Source organism: Spermophilus citellus (genome assembly GCF_964194105.1).
Source record: "Spermophilus citellus genome assembly, chromosome: 17".
NCBI lineage: Eukaryota > Metazoa > Chordata > Mammalia > Rodentia > Sciuridae > Spermophilus > Spermophilus citellus.
Window position 1 is genome coordinate 23,425,848 of NC_138199.1, and position 19,045 is coordinate 23,444,892.

Here is a 19,045-nt window from a genome sequence, read left to right on the forward strand (position 1 = left end):
CCTTCCCATTAGGCAGGATGAGCCCTCAGTCTTCCCACAGGCCTGGGAGAGCGGAATACAGGCTGCCAGCAGGGGTTTCCTGTACCTGCCTTCACCAGTCTCCATCTTCCCTCCTTACCCCAGGTATGCTGACCGTACCAAGCAAATCCGCTGCAATGCTGTCATTAACGAGGACCCTAATGCCCGACTGATCCGAGAGCTGCAAGAGGAGGTGGCCCGGCTTCGGGAACTGCTGATGGCACAGGGGCTGTCAGCCTCTGCTCTGGGAGGTAGGGGCTCCAGGCAAGGAGCAGCTCAGAGACACTTTCTGGCCCACCCATTCTCTCCACCCACCATGAAGCCCTTTGCATATTCAGAGAGGCACATGTTTCTTCCAGTGTTACAGAGCTGAAGGGGACTGATTCTCCAGAGGAGTCAGGATTTGGAAAGTCTTTGGCAGGCTTCTGGATAATGACAGTTCGGGAATAAACGGCCAGTTCTGAATTTATGGCTCATACAGTGAATTGTTAAGAAGTGTTCTGAGTCCTTGCCTTGATAGAAGTTCTTGTTAAATATCATGGTTTTAGTTGACCATAAGCTTAACAGTCAACAATAGAATGGATTCTGAAATGCACTGATCTTTCTCACTGATAAGAAATAGTATCCGGGGCTGGGGATGTGGCTCAAGCGGTAGCGCGCTCGCCTGGCATGCGTGCGGCCCGGGTTCGATCCTCAGCACCACATACAAACAGGGATGTTGTGTCCGCCGAAAACTGAAAAATAAATATTAAAAAAAAAAAAAAAAGAAAGAAATAGTATCTGTGTTGGGTGTGGTGGCATAGGCCTGTAATGCCAGCTACTAGGGAGGCAAAGGCAGGAGGATCACAAGTTCAAGGCCAGCCTGGGCAACTTAGTGAGACCTTGTCTCAAAAATAAAAAGTACTGAGGATATAGATCTGTGAAAAGAGTGCCCCTAGGTTTAATCCCAGTATCAGAAAAAGAAAAGAAAGGAAAAGCATCTGTGTTATAGGATGCTAATCCATGTTAGCTGGATCAAGTATGGATACTCTGCATTCAGTCTTAGGGTCCATCCCACTGAGGATATCAGGGTGCTGAGAGCCATAGTTGGGGGGTTAAGGATGTTCTTGGGAAAAGAAGAATAAGGTAGATCGATGTTCATCTTCAGCATTTGATCGGTTATCTCCCAGAAGAAAAAGCAGCATACTCTCTTATTCTAGAGGGCAGAGCTAGAAACAGTGAGTACACATGACATGCTGAGAACTTTCTGATCATGAAAGTCATCAATAATATAAAGGAGGCTGGAGTTGTGGCTCAGTGGTAGAGCGCTTGCCTAGCATGCGTGAGTCACTGGGTTCAATCCTCAGCAGCGCATAAAAATAAATAAATAAAGGGATTGTATCCACCTACAACTAAAAAATATATTTAAAAAAATGGAAAGAAATGGCTGTTTTGTTCGGTAATGGGCTCTCCATCCATGGGTTAGAAACAGAGGTTGGATGCTCATTTGTCAAGGCTTCTTAGGAGAACTGCCTGCCTGGTGGGAAGTTTCCCAGATAACTTCTTAAGTCCTTTCTGAAGCTTATGGCCTTTTATAGTCTCTAATCAATTCCATCTTTATTTAATCACCTTTTTTTTTTTTTTTTTTTTTTTTTTGAGACAGTGTTTCACTGTGTTGCCCAGGCTGGTCTCAAACTCCTGGCCTCTGCCTCCCAAGTAGCTGGGGCTATAGAGCTTAGCCTTGTTCTTTTACCTTTCTCCCTTCCAGGCCTAAAAGTGGAAGAGGGGAGTCCCGGAGGTGCTCTGCCAGCCGTATCATCTCCCCCTGCCCCAGCTTCACCCTCCTCTCCTCCTGCACATAACGGGGAGCTGGAGCCCTCATTTTCTCCCAGTGCTGAGCCCCAGATTGGGCCCGAGGAGGCCATGGAGAGGCTGCAGGTGAGAAGCTTGAGCTGGCAAGGGATGGGAGTCTGGGAGCTGCTGGAAATTAACTTCCTGAAGAAGAAGAAGGAATCCCAGGAATACCATGTTCCCTAGGGTGGATATTTGTCCCCACTGTCTTTATCCCTGCTCACCCTTGTTCTCTTAGGAGACAGAGAAGATTATTGCTGAGCTGAATGAGACATGGGAGGAAAAGCTTCGTAAGACAGAAGCCTTGAGGATGGAGAGGTGTGAGGGGCTGAGGCTGGCGGTGGCAGCAGCAACAGTCGTGGGAGGGGGAGGAGGTCAGGCCCTATAGGGAAGGTCCAAGCTAGTGAGGATAAGAATGGCATTTGCCTCTCCTTTGCCCACAGAGAAGCATTGCTGGCTGAGATGGGCGTGGCCGTCCGGGAGGATGGGGGAACTGTGGGTGTCTTCTCTCCAAAGAAGGTATGTAAGAGATCCGGTGAGGAGGCCTATGCAGCTCCCTAGATGCTAGAAAAAAGGGTTGGGGTAGAAGGATGGGAATTCTATGATCTGTTCCTCTGAAATTTCTGACTTGTCCCTTCCTCATCTGTGTCTCCTCTCCTTCTACCACCTGTCTGTGTTGTCCCACCATCTGTGCCTTCTCCTTCATCCATTGGACAGTCAGCTAGAGTTTAGTGTTTAGTAAGTGCCTGTCACCAAGGAGTCAGGCCCACAGAAGGATGACTGGGTTCCTGTTGTCAAGGGATTGCAAGAGCAGCTTAGAATCTAGGTCTTCACGTGTGTTTTTGTGAGTTCATGCACAGAAGTTATCTTGGAGTCATGAGAAACTGCTCATAGTAGTTACCTTGGGAGAAAGGGAGAACCTGGAGGTTGCTTTGGATAGGGACTTCAAAGCTTTAAATGTTTTTTTATCATTTGAATTTTGTACCCTGTGCATGTGCTTCCAACTCAGAAAAATTTACTAAAATTATGTTTTTGAAAGGATAACTTGGGAAAGCAAGACTAAGGCAGGGAGAGGAAGAGTGAGCACTATTCTGTGGAACAGTGATTGTCCATGTATCAGGCTTGGTCATAGGTGGAGGCATCAGAGTGGCCTGGAAATATAGCAGCTAGATCCCTGGAGAAGCTGGTTTGGAAAGTGGAGCCTGAAAGGTGGACAGGACTTGGGGGGATAGGGAGGAATAGAGACAATGTGAGGCTAAGCAAACTTGGGGTACATGTGGGATTGGGTGGGTGGGACCTGCAGGTACCTGACATGTGCCTGCCAAGTTGTAGGTACTTTGCTGAGAGGAAGGAAGAATAGTTGGACTTCATTGGGAGCAGAAATGATATTCAAAATACTTAACCAGCTAACACTGGGACTCACTAGTCAGAATGGATGCTGGCGTGGCACAGCCCTACTGGTACATACCAATAAAGGGGTGATGCAAAGGCCGATTTGAGCAGAGCAGGAACTTCCAGTCCCACCAGGGAACTAGCCAAGCCTGTCTGGTCCATGGTGCAAAGCAGACTGATTAGGTTGTAAGTCCAAACATTGCTACGGACCAGACAGGGTCACTGGGTTCTTCTGTCAGGAAGAGGTGGTGGGTTACTGGAAAGATTGCTCACTTTATTTTGTAAGGTCAGATCCATCTGGAAAACTGAGCAAGCAGGGATCATTGAACCGTTGTTCTGAAAAAAGAAGAGGACTTTGCTTTGTCTGGCCCAATTTGCAGCGAAGGAATGAGAGAACTGTGTGTGTATAATTAAGAGTGGCAGGCCAGGCTGAGAGGCCTGGTCCATGGCTGGGTACCCAGGGCTTTGGAGTCCTTCTGAGGGAGCAGACCCTGGGGGCCCAGTGATATCTTGGGCATGGTGGCTGCAGATGGTTCTCAGTGTGGCTTCCAGTCATCTTTGGATGCTTATATATGGGGCACTTCCATCCAGTTGTAGTGATGGAGAATTAGCAAAGGAGTGGGGAAACTGAAGAGGAGTACATTTCCTCCCCTGGGTGGAAATAAGTGGGGTGGGGCGTGCTCAAAATCGCTTAGGGATGCCTCTGAGATCAAAACTGGAGTTCTTGTTTGTTGGTATGGGGATTTAACCACTTTACCACTGAGCTACGTTCCCAGCCCTTTCTTATTTTTTATTTTGAGACCGGGGATCTCATTAAGTTGCTTAGGGCTTCACTAAGTTTCTGAGGCTGGTCTGGAACTCCCAATCCTCCTGCCTCAGCCTCTGACTCACTGGAATGACAGGCATGCGCTGTTTCGCCTGGCTGCTTGTTTGTTTTTAATTGTTTTGGTAAAGAGAGAACATTCAAAGTACTAAGAGGTGTATGTAGTGAAAAGTAAGTCCTTTCCACCCTCAAGTTCCCCTCCCAGAAGCAACCTCCATTATCGGTTTCTAACATACTTTTCTAGAGGTAGTTATGCATGTACAGTCATGTGTTATATATAATTATATTCATGTGTACACACACAGCCTCTCTTTATAATGGTAGTGGTTGCATACCTTATTATTTTTATTTTAAAGGTTACTTTGCTTTTTTCATGGTGTCAGATTATTCCATCCTGTAGATGAAATATGATTTAGCCACCTTCCTCCTTATGGACATTTCGTTGTTTCCCCTGTTCTTTGTTTCTACGAACAATGCTACAATGAGTGATTTTTTTTTTTTTTTAAGAGAGAGAGAGAGAGAATTTTTTTAATATTTATTTTTTAGTTCTCGGTGGACACAACATCTTTGTTTGTATGTGGTGCTGAGGATTGAACCCTGGCCGCACGCATGCCAGGCGAGCGCGCTACCACTTGAGCCATATCCCCAGCCCCCAGTGAGTGATTTTTGGAGGTGGGCACTGGAGATTGAACTCAGGGGCACTTGACCACTGAGCCACATCCCCAGCTCTGTTTTGTATTTTATTTAGAGATAGGGTCTCACTGAGTCCTTAGTGCCTCGCTTTTGTTGAGGCTTTGAACTCAGAATCCTCCTGTCTTAGCCTCCTAAGCAACTGGGATTACAGGCATGCACCACTACACCAAGCTTACAATGAATGATTTTATAAAGAGGTGTTGTCTGCCTAAACAGATTCTTATAAGTGAAGATTTGGTGTTTTCCCGGCATGTCTGAGGTCCTGGGTTCAAACCCTACTACCAAAAAAAAAAAAAAGAAGAAGAAGAAGAAGAAAAGTGATTTATATTGCTAAAGTGCCCTCTAAAAATTAGAACCATGATAATTTATACTCGTGAGAACAACAGAGGCCCGTTTTTTCCCTCTCTACTACATTTTTTTTTTCTTGGTACTAGGGATTGAGCCCAGGGGCAATATCCCCAGCCCTTTTTATTTTTGAGATAGGGTCTCTGTAAATTGCCCAGACTGGCCTTGGACTTGGAGTACTCCTACTTCAGCCTCCTGAATAGCTGAGCTTATACATGTGCACCCCCTGCCTGGCTTCCTTAGCCTTTTTAACATCTAAGATTTATCAAACTTTTTTTTTTTTTAACTGGAATTTAATCCAGGAGTGCATTATCACAGAGCCACATCCCCAGCCCTTTTTATTTTTGATTTTGAGACAGGGTCTATTGAATTGCTTAGAGTCCTGCTAAGTTGCTGAGTCTGGCTTTGAACTTGTGATCCTTCCGCCTCTGCCTTCTGAATTACTGAGATTACAGGCAGGTGCCACCATCATCAGACTTTTTGATCTTTGTCAGTGTGATTGGTGAAAAGGTGTCTTGGGGTAGTTCACATTTGCATTTTTTCTCAGAATAGTGAAGGATGAATGTATTCTCATTTGTTACTGTGGTGCCAGAGGTCAAATGCAGGGCCTCATACATGCTAGGCAAGTGCTTCATTACTGACTTATATCCCCAGCCCAACTCATGTTTATTTTATTTTTTTTTTTTAATTTTTTTTTTAAGAGAGAGTGAGAGAGGAGAGAGGGGGAGAGAGAGAGAGAGAGAGAGAGAGAGAGAGAGAGAGAGAGAGAGAGAGAGAGAATTTTTTAATATTTATTTTTTAGTTTTCAGCGGACACAACATCTTTGTTGGTATGTGGTGCTGAGGATCGAACCCGGGCCGCACGCATGCCAGGCGAGCGCGCTACCGCTTGAGCCACATCCCCAGCCCCCAACTCATGTTTAAAAGGCACATGTGTTTCAGAGGGAGAGATGTTAGACTCACCGGGGAAATAGGTTTGGTGGGAGTATATCCAATCTTGTGAAGGAAGGGTGGAGAATTGAGTCCTGGGGAAAAGCAACAGTTTGTCTTGGAGAGGACCAGGATGCTTAGGGAAAACCTGCTCTTGCTGGGACCCCTACTGTCAGGCCTAACTTCTTTTTTAATCAGTGATTTTTAAACCTGGCTTAGTGCTTCCTTCACAGGGGCCATAGCTAGAGGGGAGGGGAGAGGACCAAACTCAGTTCTTCATCCCAGCCTGGGCCTGATTGGCTCTGTGCTTATCTGTGCTTGACATTCTAGGCTCCCAGTTAAGGTTTCATTTAAACAAAGAGTTCCAGGGCTGAACAGAAATTGAAAGCATTGCCCCAAATCATGTCACCTCTCTCCAGGGATAGATCCTTTCTGCTTCCAGATCCAATGAGTGTTTGCCAGTCCCAGAACAGGCCTGACATTGCAATATAGGGATGCAATATAGGCAAGGTATGGCATACCTTGCAATATAGGCAAGGTATGGCAGCAGCAATCCTGGGGTCCCTTGGGAGGGGCAGACATGGATACCCATCATATCAACCATGGACACATCCCTGAGTACCCCCTAGGGGGCAGGGTGAGTTCCAAAGAAATCTGGGCCTCCACTCCTGGTTGTTTTGCCTCAATACACTGTGCTTTTCTGCTTCTACAGAATGCCTTTTTTGTTGTTGTTGCTTATTTTTAGGTGGTGCTGAGGATTTAACCCAATGCCTCACACGTGCTAGGCAAGTGCCCTGCCACTGAGCTACAACCCCCAGCCCTGCTTCTGTGTTTTTGTTAGAATGTTTTTCCATGGAACATTCTCCCCTCTGCATGTCTGGGCCCACCTGTGAGTCAGACTAGATCCCATGTTGCCTTTGCCATGAAGTGCTCTGATCCCCCTGAACCCCTATAGTTCTGTACTTCATTCCTCTCTGTATGGAAGTCCCTTCCAGAATATGGGGGCACTTCCTTCCCTGGGAAGGAAGGAAAGTAAGAATAAATGAACAAACTATGCAAGGTCATGATGTCAGAAACTCTTCTATAAGGCATCCATTTTCTCCCCTTGTAATGAGTGGTGTTTCCGTGCTACACCTTATCTCCCAAAGTTGACTGATTTCCTTACTGACAGAACAGCAGAGTGTGTGTTTGATTCATTTGTGTCCCCATTCTGTACCTCACCATGGTGAGGTAGAAATCCTACCGTGAATCCTTGTAGGTTGGAGGCAAGGGATCTTGTATTGGGTCAGAAGACCTAGGAAAGCTTCATGGAGAAGTGGCATTTGCAACAGACTAAGTGGCATTTGCAACACAATAGAAGTAAATGATTTTGACAGATGAGGTAAGGGTAGGTGGGGAGGAGGGAGATTGTTCCCGTTGGGAACTCAAGCAGGGCTCTAGTCAGGAGGGCATGGGGCACCAGCTGGAGAGGTTTTAGTAGAAAATTAATGATGTGGCCTCATTGTGGTGCAGGCAGGAAGCTGGGAGACCCACTAAGAGGGCACAAAATCAGACATACCTGAAGCAGGATTGTGCCAGAGAGTGGACAGTTGTGGGCCGAGGCTGCAGCCATAGAGAGCAGGACTTCTGGCTTGCAACCAGTGACAGAGTGGGTGTGGAGGGAACAAGACCTGTGTGCTCCCCAGAATTTCATGCCTGGTGAGGGTGGGGTGTCATAAACAAATCAGGAAAAGGTGCTTTGCAGGAAAGGAATGGGTTGGGTTTTCAGCATAATGATCAGCTAGGTAATTGGGATGAGTTTAGTCACAGAGGCGTTAGGCAGGAACAGTATCAAGCAGTTACTGTGGTGAGTGACCCTGGCCTGAGGTGAGTAGGTCCAGAGAGGGCTGGTGGCTGGGGAAGCTGGGGACTCTGCCATGAGAAATGGAAAGTGTTTTATTGATTGATTGGTACTGGGGATGCAGTCCAGGATCTTAACACATACTAGGCAAGTGTTCTACCACTGAGCTATACCCCAGCCTAACATTTTATTTTTAAATTATAAAAGTAATCTATGCTCACAAGACATTTGATATGAAATGAAAGGTGGAATGTACCAATTTCCTCACCCAATTTCTTCTCTTATTCTTCAGAAGTTGCAAGATAGATTTTAAGGAAAGAAATTAAGGGGGTGGCAGAATATAGGGCAGAGAGGACAGTGCAGGTTGGCTCCAAGCCTTCCTGTTGGGGAGCCTGGTGGGCTGGGGCACCTCCTAAGAGATAGGACCTTGGGAGAGGTTACTGACATGAGAAGGGTGGGTGGTGGGGTTGGTTTTTGTATGTGAGGAGAGGGTGGTTATTATAAGAAGTGGAAACCATAGAATCAAAAATGCTCCTCAGGGCAGAAAGGAGGGTGGGAGCACTCTTCAAGAGAGAGAGCAGCATGAGCAGCAGGCAATGTGAGAACCTGGAGTTATGTCTACTCATGCGAGCTCCTCTCTTTATGACCATCCTGGCTGGTTCTCATGAGTCTTCTCCTGATCATTCACTTCTACATCCTTAGACTCCCCACCTGGTGAATCTGAATGAAGACCCTCTGATGTCTGAATGTCTGCTCTATCACATCAAAGATGGCATCACCAGGTAGCATGTACCCAGCAGCCTGTGGGGTGGCTTCTCTTTTTTGGGTGTGGTTATAAAGTATGACTGGCTGACTGGCTAGCTTGCTTTCTTCAGTATTGGGGATTAAATTTAGGGATGTGCTACCACTGAGCTATGCCCCCAGCCCTATTATTATTATTATTATTATTATTATTATTATTATTATTTTGGGACTGGGGTGCTTAACCACTAAGCTACATCCTGAGTACTTTTGTTTTTTATTTTGAGACAAGGTCTTGCTAAGTTGGTTAGGGCCTCGATAAGTTTTGAGGCTGCTTTTGAAATCTTGATCCTTTTGCCTCAGACTTCCAAGTTACTTGGATTCCAGACTTGAGCCACCATGCTCAGCCTTTTTTATTTTTTATTTTGGGACAGGTTCTCACTAAATTAACCATGCTGACCTCAAACTTGCAATTTTCCTGTCTCAGCCTCCCAGTTGTACATCATATCTGGCACGATTTCCTTTCTTAGTGGTCACTGGAATCAGTCAGTGTCTGTAGTCAAATGCTGTACTCCTGAGCTATACCCACAACCCCAGATCTATGGACATGTGCCTCCACAGTCCTGGTTGCTCTCCCAATGTCACCTCCCTTCTCTCTTCCTCTTTCTTTTTGGTTTGTTTGTTTTCTTTTCTTTTTTTGTGGTACTAGGGATTAAATCCACGGCTTCACACACTAGGCAAGCATTCTACCACTGAGCTACACTCCCAGCCCTCTCTCAGCTTCTTGACAAGTTGCTGAGAGCACCTGTTCGGTGGCCATCCTCTATCCCCCAATTTGGTGAGGGCAAGATGTTTCTTTTTTTTTCTTTTTAATATTTATTTTTTAGTTTTCGGCGGACACAGCATCTTTGTTTGTATGTGGTGCTGAGGATCGAACCCGGGCCGCACGCATGCCAGGCGAGCGCGCTACCACTTGAGCCACATCCCCAGCCCCTAGCAAGATGTTTCTTGAAACCAAACTGATCCAGCACTTCTGGGGATGGCTTCTGACGGCTCATGGTCAGGGGGTGGTACCCACATGGCAAACTCAGAGGTTGAGGGCTGGTAGCTTCACTGGCTAATGCTAATGAAACCCTGGGGCTTAGTGCCTCCTGTGGTTAAAGAGAGTGAGCGTTCAGTTCCCCTGTCCCTCCCAGTGAAGGTATTTGTGGCTATCCTGGGTGAGCCTTGTGGGTAGAGAGTTTGGGGTAAATAGCCCTAAATGTGGGTAGGAGGTTTATGGCTGAGGGTGTTTATCCAGTCCAGCCTTGCTTCCTTGTCTGTAAAATGGGAATAATTATGCTTGGCTTATCGAGTTGGAGGAATTGGTGTTTGGGAGGCAGATGTCTGGAACATGCTCAGAAAATGTTGGCCCTTGCTTCCCCAGGGTCGGCCAGGTAGATGTGGACATCAAACTGACAGGACAGTTCATTCGGGAACAACACTGTCTGTTCCGGAGCATCCCTCAGCAGGATGGAGAAGGTAATGATTGGTGTGAGGGGTTGAAAATAGAGTGACCAGAAGAATAGAGACAGATTCTATCTTCCATCCCACACAGAGGCCTGGGTCTGGCACTGGGGAGTGCAGCCATGTAGAGGGGGAAATATATTCTTATACTCTGAGCTCTGAGCTCATAGGTAAGTAGTGAGGGTACCAAGCCTTTGGCTCTGTGTATGGTCAGGGAGCACCAAGGATTCGAGTAGAAATAGAATACTGCAGTGTGCCAGAGAGTGGGATATGCTCCTATCCTTAATTTTTTAGCCTCAAATAGCACCCTGGTCATTATATATAAACACCCATCTTCATCTTAATGGAATATCTGAATTTATCTCTGTGAGAAATCCAAATTTTTCAAGCTATGATGATGAAGTTTTCTGAGGTTAAGGGGTTCATGTGCCTCTGTGGTTCCAAAACTTTTGGAGACTTTAGCTCTTAATGTGGCCATAAAGCTTTCAGGAACACAGGTTCCAAGGGTGAATGAAGGTAGAAGCCAGTCTGACGTCAATAAAAGAATTCTCATGCAATTTAAGGTATATTTTTTTAATGGGAATCAAATGCAAGGTCTCATGCATGCTGAGCAAGCATCTACAACTAATCCCCAGCCCCATCACACATTTTAGAAAGAAGTGGCTGGGTGTGGTGGCACACACCTGAGGTCCTGGCTGCTCAGGAGGCTGAAGCAGAAGGATTGCTTCAGCTCAGGAGTTTGGGGTCAGCCTGGACAACAATGAGACTTCATCTCAAAAGAGTAGAAAAGACACTTATAACATAGGTGTGTCTCTGTTCAGGGTTACAGTTTAGTTCAGGGTCTGGTTAGCTTAGTCATTGTGGTCTGATTCAAGCCCCCCATTGGCAGCAGATGCTTCTAGCATTTTGGTTGAAAATCTTGAATCAGTTAAGTTCAGTGAGTTATTGCTGAGTTCCTGTTCTGCAGTTCCCTCCAGCCTTGTGCCAGGAAAGATTTTAAAGCCTTACGAAGCTCTCAGGGCCAGCCCACTATCCAGGAGCTCTCAGGGTGTTTGGGAGAAGACAGACATGGGCAACAGTGTTAAATAAATCACAGTAAAAGCAGTCAATGTGTATGTGCCCCAAAGGGGGGAACTATAAAGATTGAGTCTGTCTTGCAATTCTGTCTCTGCCTCCCAAGTAACTGGGATTACAGTTGTACATCATATCTGGTTCTTAAAACTTGAAACTTGACGTGAAACTGGTCGTAGTGGCACACGCCTATAATCCCAACAACTGGAGAGGCTGAGGTAGGACTATTGGAAGTTCAAGGTCAGCCTGGGCAATTTAGCAAGATACCGTCTCAAAATAAAACATAAAAAGGGCTGGAGTATGTAGCTCACTGGGAGAATTCTCCTGGATTCAAACTCCAATACTGCAAAAGGGGGGAAAAAAAAAAACCAGACTTGACTGGAGACAGGCAGAGAATATGGGCAGCATAGACATATAATTATTGCTCACTGACCATCTACTTGTGCCTGTGCATTTTCTCACATAGTTCAATGGTGCCTAAACAGGGGTTCTCAGGTTAGATAATTTGCCCAAGACCACACAACTAGAAAATGGCAGAACTCCAACTGTAGGATGGCAGGCTCCAGGAACTATGCTGTGGGCTGTGCTTGGGGCTGCCAGATTGTTGTGGGTACAAGGACAGGGAGGAGGCTGCCCTGACCCACTGGCCCTGTGTTCTATCCACAATACCTACCCTGTCCTTTAGAGGGGACTTCAGATTATCTATTTTTAAAAATTATTAGAATTAATAATTAATTAAATTATTTTAAGTTTTCTTGTTTATTGTTTATATCTTACGAGTCAAAGGTAAGCTCTGTGATGGGAGGGCTTTTTGCTTTTTACCTCTTTATTAGGTTCTAGGATCTAATAAAATAGTGCTTGAGTAGGGGTGCAATATATGTGTAAAATCAGTGAATGTATTTTGGGGCATGATAGGAAATAAGGAATAAAGGTGGGATAAACTGTCACCCCTTATAGCTGCTGGCATCCTGTTCTCTCATGGCTGTTCCCAGATGCATAGTGCTGCCCTCAGCTGTCTCTCTCCCAGTCCTCCTCCTCTCTGTTATTTCTGCCCATTGAGATTTTAGTTCCCCTCTGAGCATTGATTGACTCAGAAGTCGCCACTTTCACATAATCCTTTCCAGGCCTCTTTCCCTAACCCAAGTTTCTTCTCTGCTCTGTTTGCCCTCTCTGAATCAAAGTCCCCAAAATCTGCTTGATGTTATAATTCATTACATGTTTGTGTAAATAATAATAAAAAGTCATGTTTATGTATTATTTTATGGTTTATTTGAGTCACTCTATAAATAAAGACTTAATTATCCCACTTTATAGATGATCCCAGAAATTACATGACTTTCTCAGGTCCCTGGCTAAGGAGTCACAGAGCTTTAGTCTTTGGGATATGGGGATCCCTTGGTAATGGTCACTGTAGCTTCTTGAGGACAGACCTGCCACATGCATTTTTGTGTCTCCAGCAAGCATCAGGCTTAGTGATTTGTACCATGGATCACCTTGATATGACTTTTATCTTGTCATATGTCAGCTGTGGCTTGAGAAGATTAGTCAGGTGGCAGTTTGCAGGATGCATCAGACAGATGGGTTCGAGCCTACTGGAAGAATTCAGGCCTGGCCAGGGATAAGTGTCAATGGGAAAGGTAGGAATAGACATCTGAAAGGCAGAAGTGAAGGGGCCTTTGCCCAGTTGCGCATGAGAAATGAAGCCTTTTGAGAATTATGGGTTTTCTATGCTGCTGCTGGGAGGACGGTTGTGGGTGAGTAGGGAGCCACTGCAGAGATTTCTGGGAATCATAGTTGGGGCTCTAACCCTCCTTCTGCTCTTCCTTTCCCGTGCTGCCTGCCACCAGAGGGGCCATGGCACCCCCCACAGGTACTGGGGGTGGGACTGGTGGTGCATGTGTTTTGGGGGATAAAGCAAAGTGGGAATCTGTGACCATAACCCACTCTTGCCTGGGTCTAATCTTTACCCTTCCTCTCTGCCCACTCAGTGGTGGTCACACTGGAGCCTTGTGAAGGAGCTGAGACATACGTCAATGGGAAGCTTGTGACAGAACCACTGGTGCTGAAATCAGGTAGAAAATGTGTCCCAGAGTGAGGGTCTGGGACGTGGCCATATGTACGAAGTCCCAGGGCAGGGCGTTCTGAGTACATCATAGGGTGTAAGACCCTGAAATAAATCAAAAACAATGTAGGTGTATGAAGAAGGAGTTAGAAAGCAAAGAATCAAGGAGTCAAGTCTTGATTTCTTGCTGTCCCAGCTCCCCCTGTCCCTGTTCCTTTTGGCTGATCCCTATCCCTATGGGGGAGTTCCTGGGACCAACCAGGAGAATGCCAGCTTAGATTTCCCTCTCAGCCTGGGGGTGATGAAACAGAGGGTATCATGGCCCTTGGGAAATGACAGCAAGGAGCTCTATGCTGTGAACATGGGGATGGGTTTGCTGCTGTAGAGGAGTCACTTTCCCCTCTTCTCATCTCTAGGAAATAGGATTGTGATGGGCAAGAACCATGTCTTCCGCTTCAATCACCCGGAGCAGGCCCGGCTAGAACGCGAACGAGGGGTCCCCCCACCCCCAGGACCACCCTCTGAGCCTGTTGACTGGAACTTTGCCCAGAAGGAACTGCTAGAGCAACAAGGCATTGATATCAAACTGGAGATGGAAAAGAGGTACGTGGGGGTCTTCCATGTGTCCTTCCAGGCCCCAGGCTCCCAGCATCCTCCTGTTGTCGGGCATCCCACTGAAGTAGCTCCAGAGCCCCCCACAACTCTGCCTTCCCACTCTGCTCAATCCCAGGCTTCAGGATCTGGAGAACCAGTATAGAAAAGAAAAGGAAGAGGCTGACCTTCTGCTGGAACAGCAGCGACTGGTAAGAACAGAGTAGAGGCACACAGAGCCTGGGGAGGGCTGGCAAGCAGATGAGCAGGGAGGCCACTGTCACCTCAGTTGACTTCACTTTGAATATCCTCTGAACCAGAGTGGGAAGTGGGGTGGGGTGAGAGGTAGAAGTGGTTTGTTTAGGAGGAAAGTTAGCAGAGATGTGATCAGGGAGGAAAATGTTGTATGCAGGGAATTAAAGTTCCTCCCAGTTGACTCAGGGTTTTATCACATCTAAGTTACTGTCATTTACATAAGATTTATCTTCTCTCTCTCTCTTTTTTTTTTTTTTTTTTTTTTTTTTTTGTGGTGCTGGAGATCAAACCCAGGGCCTCACACATGCTAGGCAAACACTTGGCCATAATATTTTTCTTTTTTTTAGGTACTAGGATTGAACCCAGGGGTGCTTTACCACTGAGCCACATCCCCAGCCCTTTTTATATTTTATTTAGCGACAGGGTCTCACTGAGTTGCTTAGAGCCTTGCTAAGTTGCTGAGGCTGGCTTTGAACCCACAATCATCCTGCCTCAGCCTCCTGAGCTGCTGGGATCACAGGCACGTGCCACCACACCCAGCCATATTTTCTTTTAAATGACTTTTAAGCCTTATCCCAAGCAGTCATTTGCTGCATAATGTTTTTCATTGATAGACCACATATAAGAGGATAGTTTCATAAAACTATTTCACGAATTTGTAGTGCCTTCATTTGTGTCATTACACTCTATGATGTGCTTATAATGACAAAATCACCTACTGGTGCATTTCTCAGAATGTGTTCCTGTGGTTAAGCTGTGCCTAACTATAAATACACAAAATTCCAGACTCAATTAACTACCGCTAATACTTAGCCAGTTGCTGTTCTAAATGTTTAATCCTTAAAACATACTTGTAAGGTAGACACCGTCATCATCTCTGCTGTCTAGACCAGCAACAACTAGTTAAGCAGTTCATAAGAGAGATGGAGAAGAGGTATATGGGGGTCTTCCATGTGTCCTTCCAGGCCCCAGGCTCCCAGCATCCTCCTGTCCTCCATAAAAGGCAGAGTAGGACTTGAGTACATGCATGCTGAGGAGGTGTGTCCTGTGTCTTTGGGACCAGGGTGGCCTCTGGGATATCCTTAGCTCTCTCCCTGTCTTTTCTCTCTCTGGCCCCAGTATGCAGACTCTGACAGTGGGGACGACTCTGACAAGCGCTCCTGTGAAGAGAGCTGGCGGCTGATCTCCTCCTTGCGGGAGCAGCTGCCCCCCACCACAGTACAGACCATCGTCAAGCGCTGTGGCCTGCCCAGCAGTGGCAAACGCAGGGCCCCTCGTAGGGTTTATCAGATCCCCCAGCGGCGGAGGCTGCAAGGCAAAGACCCCCGCTGGGCCACCATGGCTGACCTGAAGATGCAAGCAGTCAAAGAGATCTGCTATGAGGTGGCCTTGGCCGACTTCCGCCATGGGCGGGCTGAGATTGAGGCCCTGGCCGCCCTCAAGATGAGGGAACTGTGTCGCACCTATGGAAAGCCAGAGGGGCCTGGAGATGCCTGGAGGGCTGTGGCCCGGGATGTCTGGGACACAGTAGGGGAGGAGGAATCTGGAGGAAATGGCAGTGGCGGTGGGGAAGAGGGAGCCCGCGGGGCGGAGGTGGAGGACCTCCGGGCTCACATAGACAAGCTGACCGGGATTCTGCAGGAGGTGAAGCTGCAGAACAGCAGCAAGGACCGCGAGCTACAGGCCCTGCGGGACCGCATGCTCCGCATGGAGAGGGTCATCCCCCTGACCCAGGTAGGGAGGCTCTGCTGAGCTTTCTTCCTTCTCCCTTCATTTAGCTCTTCCCTTTAGGAACCTGTATCTCCCACCTCAGATCCCAACCTCCTTCCTCTCTGTGTTTGAAAAAAAAAGCTTATTGAAATTTAACAGTCTTTCTCAGTGGAATTTAGGAATCCTATGCCTCAAAATCACCAGGCTGCTCACAAAAAATGCAGATTTCTGGGTTCCACCAGGCCTACTGAATCTACATATTTGGGGATGAACCTGTATTTGTAATAGCTCCCCAAGTGTTTCTAAAGTGCAATTAAAGTTTGAGAATCACCAATGCAAAGTACACAGTTGTTAAGTTGCAGCTTGAAGACTTGGTGTGCTTACATTCTCATAACCTCCCTCTCCCTCCTGGTTGGCCGTTTACTCTGGTGTGTCTGTGCTCCATGCATTTTGTGTGTCATCAGGCTTACTCCTCACAATTGCCCTGAGTGGTAGTGTTATCCCCTGTCCCTGCTTTGCATGTGTATACTCAACCCTGCTGTCTGCCAGGTCTTGTGCCAGTCACTGGGGTTACTTAAACCACACTCCCCCACACCCCCAGTACTGGGGATTGAACCCAGGAACTCTCTACCACTGAGATATACATCCCCAGTCTTTTTTATTATTATTATTATTTATTTATTTTAGTCATTTTAGTTGTTGATGGACCTTTATTTATTTATTTTTTTAAGAGAGGAGGGAGAGAGAGAGAGAATTTTTTATTATTTATTTTTTAGTTTTCTGCGGACACAACATCTTTGTATGTGGTGCTGAGGATCGAACCCGGGCCGGCCGCACACATGCCAGGCCAGCGCGCTACCGCTTGAGCCACATCCCCAGCCCTTTATTTTTTATTTATTTGTGGTGCTGAGAATCGAACCCAGCACCTCACACATTCGAAGCAAGTGCTCTACCACTGAGCCACAATCCCAGCTCACACCCCCAGTCTTTTTTAATTATTTGCTTTTTGAGACAGTCTCACTAAGTTACTTAGGCTGCCCTCTAACTGTGATCATTCTGCATTAGCCTCCCAAGTAGCTGGGGTTACAGGTATGAGCCACTGTGCCCAGCTGACATGTAAACTTCTGCTCTGTTCTAGCTTCCTGTCCAAGGAGAGACCAGTCAGTCAGTTGTAGTCAGGGCTCAAGGTTTACGAAGGCTTCCTTCTCTAGCAGTTTCTGCTCCTCTCCTCTTGTTCCACTTGATCCCTATCAGCTTCCACAGTTTATTTTTTAACTGTTTGATACACTCCAGCCTCAAGGCCTTCACACCTGCTCTTCCTTATACCAAGGTGTTTCCCCAAAGACAACCATAGCTTGCTTCTCACTTTTTCAGAGTTTCACTGAAATGATGACATCCATTTATTACTGTAGCCACATCTGCTTGACTTCCTATCCTCCTCCTCTGCTCTATTTTGTGTGGGGTGTGTGTGTGTGTGTGTACACCAGGGATTGAACTCAGGGGCACTTGAGCCACATCCCTAGCCCTATTTTGTATTTTATTTAGAGACAGGGTCTCAAATTTTTAGTGCTTCGCTTTTGGTGAGGCTGACTTTGAACTCATGATCCTCCTGCCTCAGCCTCCTGAGCCGCTAGGATTACAGGTGTGCGCCACTGTGCCTAGCTGCTCTATACTTCATCTGTAATATAACTGACAATTATTTTAACATCCCTAGGTATGTTATTACTGGTGTCATTGTACAGATGACTGAGTCTCAAAAAACTGAGGCAGAGATTACAAAGCAAAGATCTGACCACACAGCAAGGAAGTGGCAGACCCAGAATTGAGCTCAGACAATCTGGCTGTTGGGCCTGTACTCATAAACCACAACCTTCTAGCTTTTCTTATCTTCAGGCTCTTCTCTGGATCTTCAATATCTGGTCACTCCAGTTCTTTCTAATTTACTGTCTTAAACCCACACATCCTCGGGATTCAGCTCTTCTCACATCCCTTCTCCTTTCTCACCCCCACTCACTCCAGGATCATGAGGATGAGAATGAAGAAGCCAGTGAGGTCTCCTGGGCCCCACCTGAAGGATCAAATGCAGTAGAGGAGGCAGTGCCCAGTGACCGCTCACCTTCCGGCCGTCCCCCTTCGCCACCCTTGTCCAGCTGGGAGCGGGTGTCACGGCTGATGGAGGAGGATCCTGCCTTCCGTCGTGGCCGCCTTCGCTGGCTCAAGCAGGAGCAGCTGCGCCTGCAGGGACTTCAGGGCTCTGGGGGCCGGGGTGGGGGGCTGCGCAGACCCCCAGCCCGCTTTGTGCCCCCTCACGACTGCAAGCTGCGTTTCCCCTTCAAGAGCAACCCCCAGCACCGGGAATCCTGGCCAGGGATGGGAAGTGGGGAGGCCCCAGCTCCACCCCAACCCCCTGAGGAGGTCACTCCCCCACCCCCAGCCACCCCTGCCCGCAGACCTCCAAGTCCCCGCAGGTCCCACCGTCCCCGCAGGAACTCCCTGGATGGAGGGGGCCGATCCCGGGGAGGGGGTTCCACACAGCAAGAACCCCAGCACTTCCAGCCCAAAAAGCACAATTATTATCCCCAGCAGCCCCAACCTTACCCAGCCCAGCGGCCCCCAGGGCCCCGTTACCCACCATACACTACTCCCCCGCGAATGAGACGGCAGCGTTCAGCCCCTGACCTCAAGGAGAGTGGGGCAGCCGTGTGAGTCCCACACACTGGGCAGAGAGGGTCTGGCCAGGCCTTTGCTGGGAGAAGGAAAGATGCAGGAATCGCTGCTTCCCCAGAAGCCCTCGGGCAGGGAGGCCCAGAGAGGACAGAGAAGGTCCGAGTAGGTGTTATAGGATGTGGGGTGACTGAGCTGGAGGCTGAGAGAAGGAAGAGGGCACGGAGTTGCCAGGAGCAAACCAAAGTGAAGGAAGAGCAATAGGAAGCTGCCTTGGGGCCACCCCTTGGAGGGGGAGTCCCACAAACGCTGCTATGGGGGGGTGGGGGTGGGGCTGCATAGCCAGTGTTTGACTTTCTTTTTGAGTGGGTGCAAAGTGGGGAGAGGCACGTTCTCTTCCTCAGTCCTTGTCTGTCTGTCTGTCTGTGGTGGGTTTCTGTTTCCAGGAGGGTGTGGTGGGATCATAAGTCATTCCCCTCCCCTTCCAGGCCTCCTGCTATATTTGGGGGACCTGTTTGGTTTGGCTGGAGTCCCATGAGGATGTGGGACCCCTTAATAAAGGATAGCAAACAGAG

At 47.5% G+C, this 19,045-nt stretch overlaps 1 protein-coding gene across 1 annotated transcript in view; it reads left to right on the forward strand.

Annotated features, from left to right (window-relative positions):
- The window catches only part of KIF1C (kinesin family member 1C), a 25,418-nt gene extending 6,373 nt beyond the window's left edge, over positions 1–19,045 (forward strand). The window contains exons 13-23 of the mRNA XM_081271213.1: positions 124–269; positions 1,766–1,935; positions 2,087–2,166; positions 2,292–2,367; positions 8,573–8,652; positions 10,038–10,132; positions 13,177–13,260; positions 13,667–13,853; positions 13,981–14,053; positions 15,216–15,830; positions 17,826–19,045. Coding sequence (XP_081127339.1) covers positions 124–269; positions 1,766–1,935; positions 2,087–2,166; positions 2,292–2,367; positions 8,573–8,652; positions 10,038–10,132; positions 13,177–13,260; positions 13,667–13,853; positions 13,981–14,053; positions 15,216–15,830; positions 17,826–18,512 — 2,293 coding nt within the window. The 3' untranslated portion in view covers positions 18,513–19,045. The remainder of the gene's footprint in view (positions 1–123; positions 270–1,765; positions 1,936–2,086; positions 2,167–2,291; positions 2,368–8,572; positions 8,653–10,037; positions 10,133–13,176; positions 13,261–13,666; positions 13,854–13,980; positions 14,054–15,215; positions 15,831–17,825) is intronic.